The sequence below is a fragment of the Amphiura filiformis genome, chromosome 2 (assembly GCF_039555335.1).
Source record: "Amphiura filiformis chromosome 2, Afil_fr2py, whole genome shotgun sequence".
NCBI lineage: Eukaryota > Metazoa > Echinodermata > Ophiuroidea > Amphilepidida > Amphiuridae > Amphiura > Amphiura filiformis.
The window spans coordinates 50822232-50831877 of NC_092629.1; the positions used below are offsets into that span (position 1 = coordinate 50822232).

The 9646-nt window shown below is 37.7% G+C and overlaps 1 protein-coding gene across 1 annotated transcript; it reads left to right on the forward strand.

Moving 5' to 3' along the window:
• Positions 1 to 583: 583 nt before the first annotated feature.
• Positions 584 to 9368, forward strand: LOC140146334 (GEL complex subunit OPTI-like). The gene is given in 5 exon segments (XM_072168144.1): positions 584 to 821; positions 824 to 843; positions 5047 to 5150; positions 7516 to 7645; positions 8245 to 9368. Coding segments are annotated over 5 exon segments (378 nt in total). The 5' UTR covers positions 584 to 739; the 3' UTR covers positions 8287 to 9368.
• The last annotated feature ends 278 nt before the right edge of the window (positions 9369 to 9646 follow it).

Below are 9646 nucleotides of genomic sequence, written 5' to 3' on the forward strand. Positions count from 1 at the left end.
TAGTAAATGAAAGCTACAGTAGATAGCAAATGAAACTATCTACAGTAGACAGCAAACAAAAGCTATCTACAGTAGATATCAAATGAAAGCTATCTACAGTAGGCTATTTAGCAAATGAAAGCTATCTACAGTAGGCCCCTAGATAGCAAATGAAAGCTATCTACAGTAGATAGCAAATGAAAGTTATCTACAGTACCGTAGATAACAATTAAATGATAGCTATCTACAGAAGATATCAAACGAAAGCTATCTACAGTAGTTAGCAAATGAAAGCTATCTACAGTAGGCCTAGACAGCAAACGAAAGATACCTAGGCCTATAGTAGATAGCAAATGATATAATAGCTACGGTAGGCCTAGATAGCAAATGAAAGCTATCTACAGTAGATAACAAATGAAAGTTTTCTGCAGTAGATAACAAATTCAAGCTGTTTACAGTAGATAGTAATATAATGAAAGCTATCTACAGTAGGCCTACATAGCATTTGAAAGCTGTCTACAGTTTAAGTTGTTTCGTTTGTGATGTTCTCCTGATTCATTGTTAAGCGCCCGTAATCTGTCGCTTGCGCACCGTATTCTGACGACCAGAATTTAGTATAGTTTTTGCGTGCGGAGCCGAATTCTGCATACGTGTCGGTACACAAAGAGCTTACAAAAAAAACAGCGATCTGCTGAATAGTACATCATTTGTTTGTCAATCAACAATCTAGAATAATACATAAACTAATAAACTGTATAAAATGACCAGCAGAACTAAGAAAAGCGATAAAGATTCGTCAAAAAGCATCGCACTACCGTCGGTATGGCAGCGAGCTTTTACTTCAAGTCACAGTGGCCAGATAAGGTAAGCTTAACACAAAACTGATGATGATTCCGCATTCTTTCGGTCGAGGTTGTTCCATCGATTGCATAAACTTACCCATTTCTCATGTCTGTCAAAGGGGACACTCTCGCGTCAGGGCCGTCGCTACTACGCTAGACCATTTTCTCGGGGGCGGGGGGGGGTGTCTATTACTCGAGTCGAGAACACAATAGTACATGGTATAGGTATGCCAGGCAAACACATTTGCTAGTCAGCCAAATTCGCCAAAAATGTCAATGCATTTTTACATAGAAAACAACTGGCCGAAGAAAGAAACCTACATAAATTATATGTTTTCTATACTTCACTTGACCCAAATATATGATTTTTTATGGTGATAAATCACTCGCACATGGAATTTTAGAGGGATTTTGATAGCAGTTCCATAAAAAAAAGCTGCTATCATAATAATTAGGGTGCATCAAACGCCCCTCATGTCAATGTTATTTTTTGCTTGAGTGATTAAAGTGTGCCACTTATCAAGTTAAATAAGTGCTCCAAATTTAAATTCAAATGGAGGTCGGGAAATGGGTCCTCCATGAGCTCAAAGTTTGAGCGTTATTTGTAAGTATAGCGGTAGAACTACAAATGAGGCAGCTATTTAGTTTTACGCACTTTTGACATGTAAAATAAAGGCTGCCATATTGATTCTGCATTAAACAGTGTGTTTGTAACTAAAATGTGTCACCTTATACTTAACAAATCATAACAATCATGCTAGGATGATGTCACAGGTTAGACATGCCTTAAAATGAATAGCTGCATTTAAATACATAATAAATCACCAACATTTCTCTTATTTGCAAAGTTGAGAAATTCACAGACTATTACTATCAGGAAAGATTGGGCAATATATGAACATCTTATGTTGTCATAATCTTAACAGATGCTCAGACACATGGCCAGAGTCCCCAGCATATCTCCTTTTAGCAATGTCATTAGCCATCAATGTGGTTCATGACGCAGCATACAGTGTGAAACTTCTAAGTGCAGGTTTTTTTTCCTATCTTGTTCAACCACCAGCAAAACATCAGAATGTTTTGCAGGTGGTTGAAACAAGATAGGAAAAAGAAATCCCAATCTACGTAAAGCGCCAACTGTATAGCTGCGCAACTGAACTTTATATATACTAATAACTTCTAAAAAAGTGACAGTTATGACTTGAAAGATTATGACAACATGATTATTATATTGCCCACTCTCTGATAGTAACAGGTGAATTAACACAAATAAGAGAAATGTATGATTTATTATGTATTTAAATACATGGGGCAGCTATTCATTTTAAGGCATGTCTAACCTGTGACATCATCCTAGCATGATTGTTATGATTTGTTAAGTATAAGGTGACACATTTTAGTTACAAACACACTGTTTAATGCAGAATCAATATGGCAGCCTTTATTTTACATGTCCACAAGTGCTTAACACAAAATAGCTGCCTCATTTGTAGTTCTATTGTTATACATACAAATAACGCTCAAACTTTGAGCTCGCTGGAGGACCCATTTCCCACCTCCATTTGAATTTAAATTTGGAGCACTTATTTAACTTGATAAGTGGCACACTTTAATCACTCAAGCAAAAAATAACATTGACATGAGGGGCGTTTGATCATGAGACTAAGATCTAGAAACACCCCCGAAATGCCGTTTTGGGGAATTTTGCTAGCTGAATCTTTTTGACATTGTTTGATGAAAGTCAATCTTTGACTACACCCACCGAATGTGTGTCATCAGCCCTCAGATCGGCCCTCAGACACACTCATACAGGCATAGAGTTCTGCAGTAGCATGTTTTGTTGACATTTTGTGTAATGTTTACATCCATGACAGTTCTAATACCATCATCAGACAACTCAAATACAAAGGATATCAGTTGGCAATCTTAATGTTTATATGCAATCAAGTTTACAACACTATCACTCTTACAATGAGCAAAAAGTCACCTTTCTCATTTTCATGTTATTTTGCAATAACAAGACCATGTTTTCCTTGATTTTGGTATGAAATTGAGCAAATAGAATTAATTGTCATGTCAATTTGGAGTTATAAGGGGCAACTAAAACTGATATGAGGTAAGTTTTATATGTTTGGAATCTGTATTGCCTATTCTGAAGGAATTATTGCCATGTAAACAAACCATCCCTTGGGCCGCCAATATGGACATGGTGTACAGCTATTCAGTACCCTGTTTTCCATGGGTGACTGTAGGAACCCATGGATTCGATCCATGTAATCTTTGACAAGATGTAACTTTGCTACGGAAAGTGCTATGAAAAAAAGGTTTTCATTTTTGGCTTTGTTTACTCAAGGGCTTTAATTTGATATATAAAATGATGCAGTTTGATGGCAAATTTGAATTCACCTAGCATACCTACATGGTAACATGTAATTACAGTTTACACATTCAATGCTATATAGTATTTTGCAGGATACCTTTGACGAGTGCATATTTTAAGTGTACATCACATATTTACTGGATTGAAACGGACTTGTCTCTAATCATGCTGATTCATTGGCTGCCAAAGGGCGATCTGCTGTTGCCGTGTCGAAATTTTATGAATGAACTTTGCGCCGTACGTCTTTAGCTCTGAGTTTGCAACATTACGGTAGTACACGCTCGTCAAAGGTTTACTGCAAAATATTATAGAATTAATTGCTATCATTTTTTCGGTCGGTCAGCATTGGCTTGCAATTTTTTGCAACGCCAACGGTTTATTTATTCTGTTAATGTTGATATTTAGATTCATGAGTTATTTTGATGAGTCAACTGTATCTTTTGAGTAAAGACTGCCAGTTTTGAACAAGGTCTAAAATTTTGTTGAAGTGCAACTTTAGCTTCATTTTTAATGTGATCGTTCGTCGTGATCGGCTGTATTTACTTCTGAACTTCCATCGCTTAAACATGGTGTCATGTTTCAGTGAATCCGACTAGATTTCGAATGGAACGGTCTCTAGTTTCAAATGTGAAGCTCATCAGTGAGCAAATTCGTGGCTAGACTTCTCAAGCAAGGTGTCGAGAAATAAATTTTGCTGGTATATGGCCGGATTTACCTTTTGCTAGCCCCTGGGCACTGCAACATGATTGCCACCTCTGGCTCTTCGGATAGAAGACACCCCTAACCCACACTTGTAACCCAAGTTTTTTCCAAGCTGTTCTGCTGTCCCCAGAGTTCCTTTACCGTGAAAAGCGCACACAAATTTGAAAAGTGTGTGCATTTAAAATGCAAAAAATTGCTATTTCAATGCTAAAATTCAAAGGGGGATGTACCGGAGTCACCGAGCCAGGGGGCAAAATTTCAATCATCCCACTGATCTGCTACTAAAAGAACATTACCCAGACAAATGTACATGAACAAGTGAAAAAATTGCAATTTAAATGCTAAAATGAACACAATTGAGGACAAATGTTAGTGTCTCAGGACTAAAACCGTGCCAAAGGAGGATGCATAGGCCTATTACAACTTTTGGTTAATTTAGTCTCGGTATTATGATCCAGCTCGAGAGTTTAAGGTGGTACTACATCCCCTGATAAATTTTGTGACTAATTTTGCATTTTTCTCAAAAAATAACTACACACTGGTAACAAAAGTTACATATATATACTAGGGCAAGGAATCCAATTACTTCACTGAAATTTCAGTGATTCAAGACAAGTGGTTTATTATACCTGGTAATATTTTAAGAAATGAGGTACATACTAGCGGTACCTCTTTTCTTATCATAAATAACATACCGCTGTCTTGAGTCACTGAAATTCCAGTGTAGTAAGTGGATTCCTTGCCCCTATAATATACGTGAACTTGTTTATTATTTTGGAGAAAATGCAAAAATAGTCTAAATTTATCAAGAGGAACTTTCTCAGAAAAATACATCATGTTTTTGAGACATTTCCATCTTGAAAATAATGCAGAATTGTGTCACACAGTAAAAAGAAAAAAGACTATAGTTTTCAGCAAGGTCCTTCAGTGGCGTCCGACTGCTCTTTGCATAGAAAGAACTACGTAGCCTCACGTAGCTTGATTGCTATGGTACATTAATACTGTTTATATACTGTACCAAGTATGGGTCGTAACTCGTAAGTTACCAAAAAATATTGTTGTTCAGTGACAAGTAAAGTCATTGAGTAGACATCTTAAGCTATAAAGTACTTAATGTTTGTCTTTTTTTCGTTTGCTTTTCAGGATGAGTTTCTTGATGTCGTTTACTGGTCAAGACAAATCATAGCTACAGTACTGGGTCTTGTTTGGGGCATTCTGCCACTCAAAGGATTTTTTGGATTAGCATTGTAAGTAATTACCGGCAGGGTACGAAATCCGCAGTACCGTGGTACCGGCGGTGCCAGAAAGAAATTCAGAGTTGCAGAAAAAAAAAAATCAAGATAGACGGGGTGAAAAAATAAATATATCCTAAGATCTTGCCATATTACTCGGCTCTGAAAATTTTCTGGGAACACCATCACTCTACTTCACATGAAACAAGAAAAGTTTAGAGTACATTTGTAATGTATTTCCTATTAAAATGTTGCTTCCTGTCCACAAAATCATGCCTTGTCCATGTATATCAATGCAGAATTCTGTAGTGGACCCTACCAGGATTGTAGCTAGGATATTTTCTGTGCTGGGTTGTATTTGATGAAAATCTTGATATTTGTCAATTTGTTAAATTTTGTTATCAAAATTGATGAAATTCTTGACTAATTCAATAAATTTGTGCAATTTTGGACTCTTGAGTGGTGGGCTCCAGTACTTAAATTGCAGTTGAGTGGTGAGCTCCAAAACTGAGTGGTGGGCACTGTCGCCTACCACCGCCCACTGTAGCTAGAACCCTGGACCCCACCCGTTTAGGCTTATGCAAAATTTGCCAAACAGCAGTTCACGGTGCCAGAAAGAAAAATATTTTTCTCTGCCCTGATTACCGGTACTAAAGACTTGTTTTGATACTGACAAATCATGTTACAACATTACAAGTTTGCAAGGGTGCATGTGACTGCATGGCCACTTGGTCCAATTCTCACTTGGTCCAATCCTGTGTATTCCAATTCTCACTTGGTCCAATCCTGTGTATTCCAATTCTCACTTGGCCCAATCCTGTTTAGTCCAATTCTCACTTGGTCCAATCCTGTTTAGTCCAATTCTCACTTGGTCCAATCCTGTTTAGTCCAATTCTCACTTGGTCCAATCCTGTTTAGTCCAATTCTCACTTGGTCCAATCATGTTTAGTCCTCACTTGGTCCAATCATGTTTAGTCTAATTCTCACTTGGTCCAATCATGTTTAGTCCAATTCTCACTTGGTCCAATCATGTTTAGTCCAATTCTCACTTGGTACAATCCCATTTAGTCCAATTCTCACTTGGTCCAATCCTGTTTGTCCAATTCTCACTTGGTCCAATCCTGTTTAGTCCAATTCTCACTTGGTCCAATCCTGTTTAGTCCAATTCTCACTTGGTCCAATCTTGTTTAGTCCAATTCTCACTTGGTCCAATCCTGTTTAGTCCAATTCTCACTTGGTCCAATCCCATTTAGTCCAAATCTCACTTGGTCCAATCCCATTTAGTCCAATTCTCACTTGGTCCAATCCTGTTTAGTCCAATTCTCACTTGGTCCAATCCCATTTAGTCCAATTCTCACTTGGTACAATCCTGTTTAGTCCAATTCTCACTTGGTCCAATCTTGTTTAGTCCAATTCTCACTTGGTCCAATCCTGTTTAGTCCAATTCTCACTTGGTCCAATCCCATTTAGTCCAAATCTCACTTGGTCCAATCCCATTTAGTCCAATTCTCACTTGGTCCAATCCTGTTTAGTCCAATTCTCACTTGGTCCAATCATGTTTAGTCCAATTCTCACTTGGTACAATCCCATTTAGTCCAATTCTCACTTGGTCCAATCCTGTTTAGTCCAATTCTCACTTGGTCCAATCCTGTTTAGTCCAATTCTCACTTGGTCCAATCCTGTTTAGTCCAATTCTCACTTGGTCCAATCTTGTTTAGTCCAATTCTCACTTGGTCCAATCCTGTTTAGTCCAATTCTCACTTGGTCCAATCCCATTTAGTCCAAATCTCACTTGGTCCAATCCCATTTAGTCCAATTCTCACTTGGTCCAATCCTGTTTAGTCCAATTCTCACTTGGTCCAATCCCATTTAGTCCAATTCTCACTTGGTACAATCCTGTTTAGTCCAATTCTCACTTGGTCCAATCCTGTTTAGTCCAATTCTCACTTGGTCCAATCCCATTTAGTCCAATTCTCACTTGGCCCAATCCTGTTTAGTCCAATTCTCACTTGGTACAATCCTGTTTAGTCCAATTCTCACTTGGTCCAATCCTATTTAGTCCAATTCTCACTTGGTCCAATCCCATTTAGTCCAATTCTCACTTGGTCCAATCCCATTTAGTCCAATTCTCACTTGGTCCAATCCTGTTTAGTCCAATTCTCACTAGGTCCAATCCTGTTTAGTCCAATTCTCACTTGGTCCAGTCCCAGCATTGCGAGACATTCCTTGCCATCTGACATCATTACCATCAATCAGATGCTTGATGGAATCTGATCTTTTCGGACGCATAACATAGCATTTGTGAGTTGCAAATTTTACTTCCAGTATAGCTTTAATTTACAAACTAAGACTAAACATATCGTGTCTGTTTTCTCTACAGATTTTGTGCATTCAATGCAGGAGTACTCTATATTTATTTTGGCAGCTTTCAACAAGTGGATGAAGAAGAATTTGGTGGTATATGGGAATTAACGAAAGAAGGATTCATGTCATCGTTTGCATTATTTTTAGTAAGTTTGATCAACATCTGTCTCTTCACAAGAGATACCAATAAATACCAGACTTATCTTAAGTGGAGGTCGCTTCAAATGATCCCAAGTCACATGGTTTAGGAATGTTCTCTGTATTCCTAAACCATGTAACTTAGGGATGATTTGAAGTGATCTCCACTTGAGATGAGTCTGGTATAGGTATTTATTCCTAGTAATGAATGTAAAAAAGAGACACATGTAGCAGCAGACCAAGATACAGATGTACACCTGTAGGCCAATATAGTATAGTTGGATGTTTTTATGTGTGTTTGCCAAACGTCAGAACAAAATAGCAGGAATTTCCCCCTTCATTTTCCACTGTGGTGAAAATTAACAGCAGCATTTATTGTTGCAGAAAAAGTATGTATCAGAGTTGGGCCTTTTTTCCCACAAATATTGGGGATATTATGGAGATGGAGTTGGACCCTTATAGGTATTCACTTAATATGTAAACAATCTTAAAAATAAGCACTCACCCAAAATGACTTTGTTAAGTGCCCTGGACAGTTAACAGAATTGATAGGGTAATATTGATTAATGTCTAAAAATGTTTCCTTTCTTTTCTTTTCTTTTTTCAGGTTGTATGGATTATAGTGTATTCAGCAATCTACTTTGATTGACGAAGACTCTCACAGCCTTGCAGCTTTGTTGAACAATTTTGTGAATGGATCTCTCTATGAAACTATATTGAATTAATGGGCTATTCCAGGTGAAATCCATACTCCCCTGTGGAAGACATCACCTTAATATTCCATGCAGGGAGTGTGAACTTCAAATGGGTTACCAGAATGGGCAACTCATTTGAAATTTACACCACCTGTTTGGAATCTCCCATGCATGCAGGGAGTGTAAATTTCAAATGGGGTTACCTGAATGGGCGATTCATTTGAAATCCACACCCTGTGTGGAATCTGCCATGCAGGGAGTGTGAATTTCAAATGGGGTTACCTCAGTGGGTGACTCATTTGAAATTTATACCCCCTGTTTGGAATCTCCCTTGCATGCAGGGAGTTTGAATTTCAAATGGGGTCACTCCATTTGAAATCTTCACTCCCTGTGTGGGAGATTAAGACCATTCATAGGGGTGTATGGATTTCAACTGGAATATCCCAATGTATTATACTTGTACATTGTTGTACATTTTCCATTGGATCTTGCAGCCAGTTTTAACTCACTATCGAGTAATGTTATGCAGGCCTTGAAATTCATGGAGGCTACAAAGTCCATGGCCTCTGTTGCACTTGGTCTTAGTGACCCTCAATTTCAAATTTCATTCTTCAGTATATATTGGCCTTTGTATCCTTTGCTCACTGGCCTTGAACTAATAGATATACACAGATATGGAACAGGAATTTTCACTTTGACATACATGGAGCATGTGCAAACAAAATAGGTAATTTTTCATCACTCACAGGCCACTACTCACCGAGTGATAGGCTGTTGTCGACAAAGCTGTTGTCGACAATGTTGCTGACAAAGCAATTTTCCGATTATCGACAAGGACGGACCAATTGTCTACAAAAACTAATTGTTAAACAAATTTACAGATAAGCTTAAGATATACTTAACATCACCATTATTTATCATGAATTCTATTACCTCCACTATTTCTGGTAATAGAATAGAAATAAAAGGTGCAGCATTATCCTTTACATGCAAATAATGTGTCCTCGGCAGTAAAACGTTTAAATAATGGGTTCGGCTGCGCCTGCGCCCATTATTTACGTTTTACTGCCTCGACACATTATTTGGGTGTAAAGGATAATGCTTTACCCTTTATTTCTTAATAACTGCATCAGTCTTCAATTTCATTTATAAGTGGTGCAGATTATCTTTGCATTAAAAATTCCAATATTCTGATGATGCATATATGGGACATATGGGTATATTTTGATGTAAATAAACATTGCATAACATGGTCTCATGGTAAATATTTTGACTTAATTGATGCATTGCTTTGTCAACAACTTCTCTAATTAG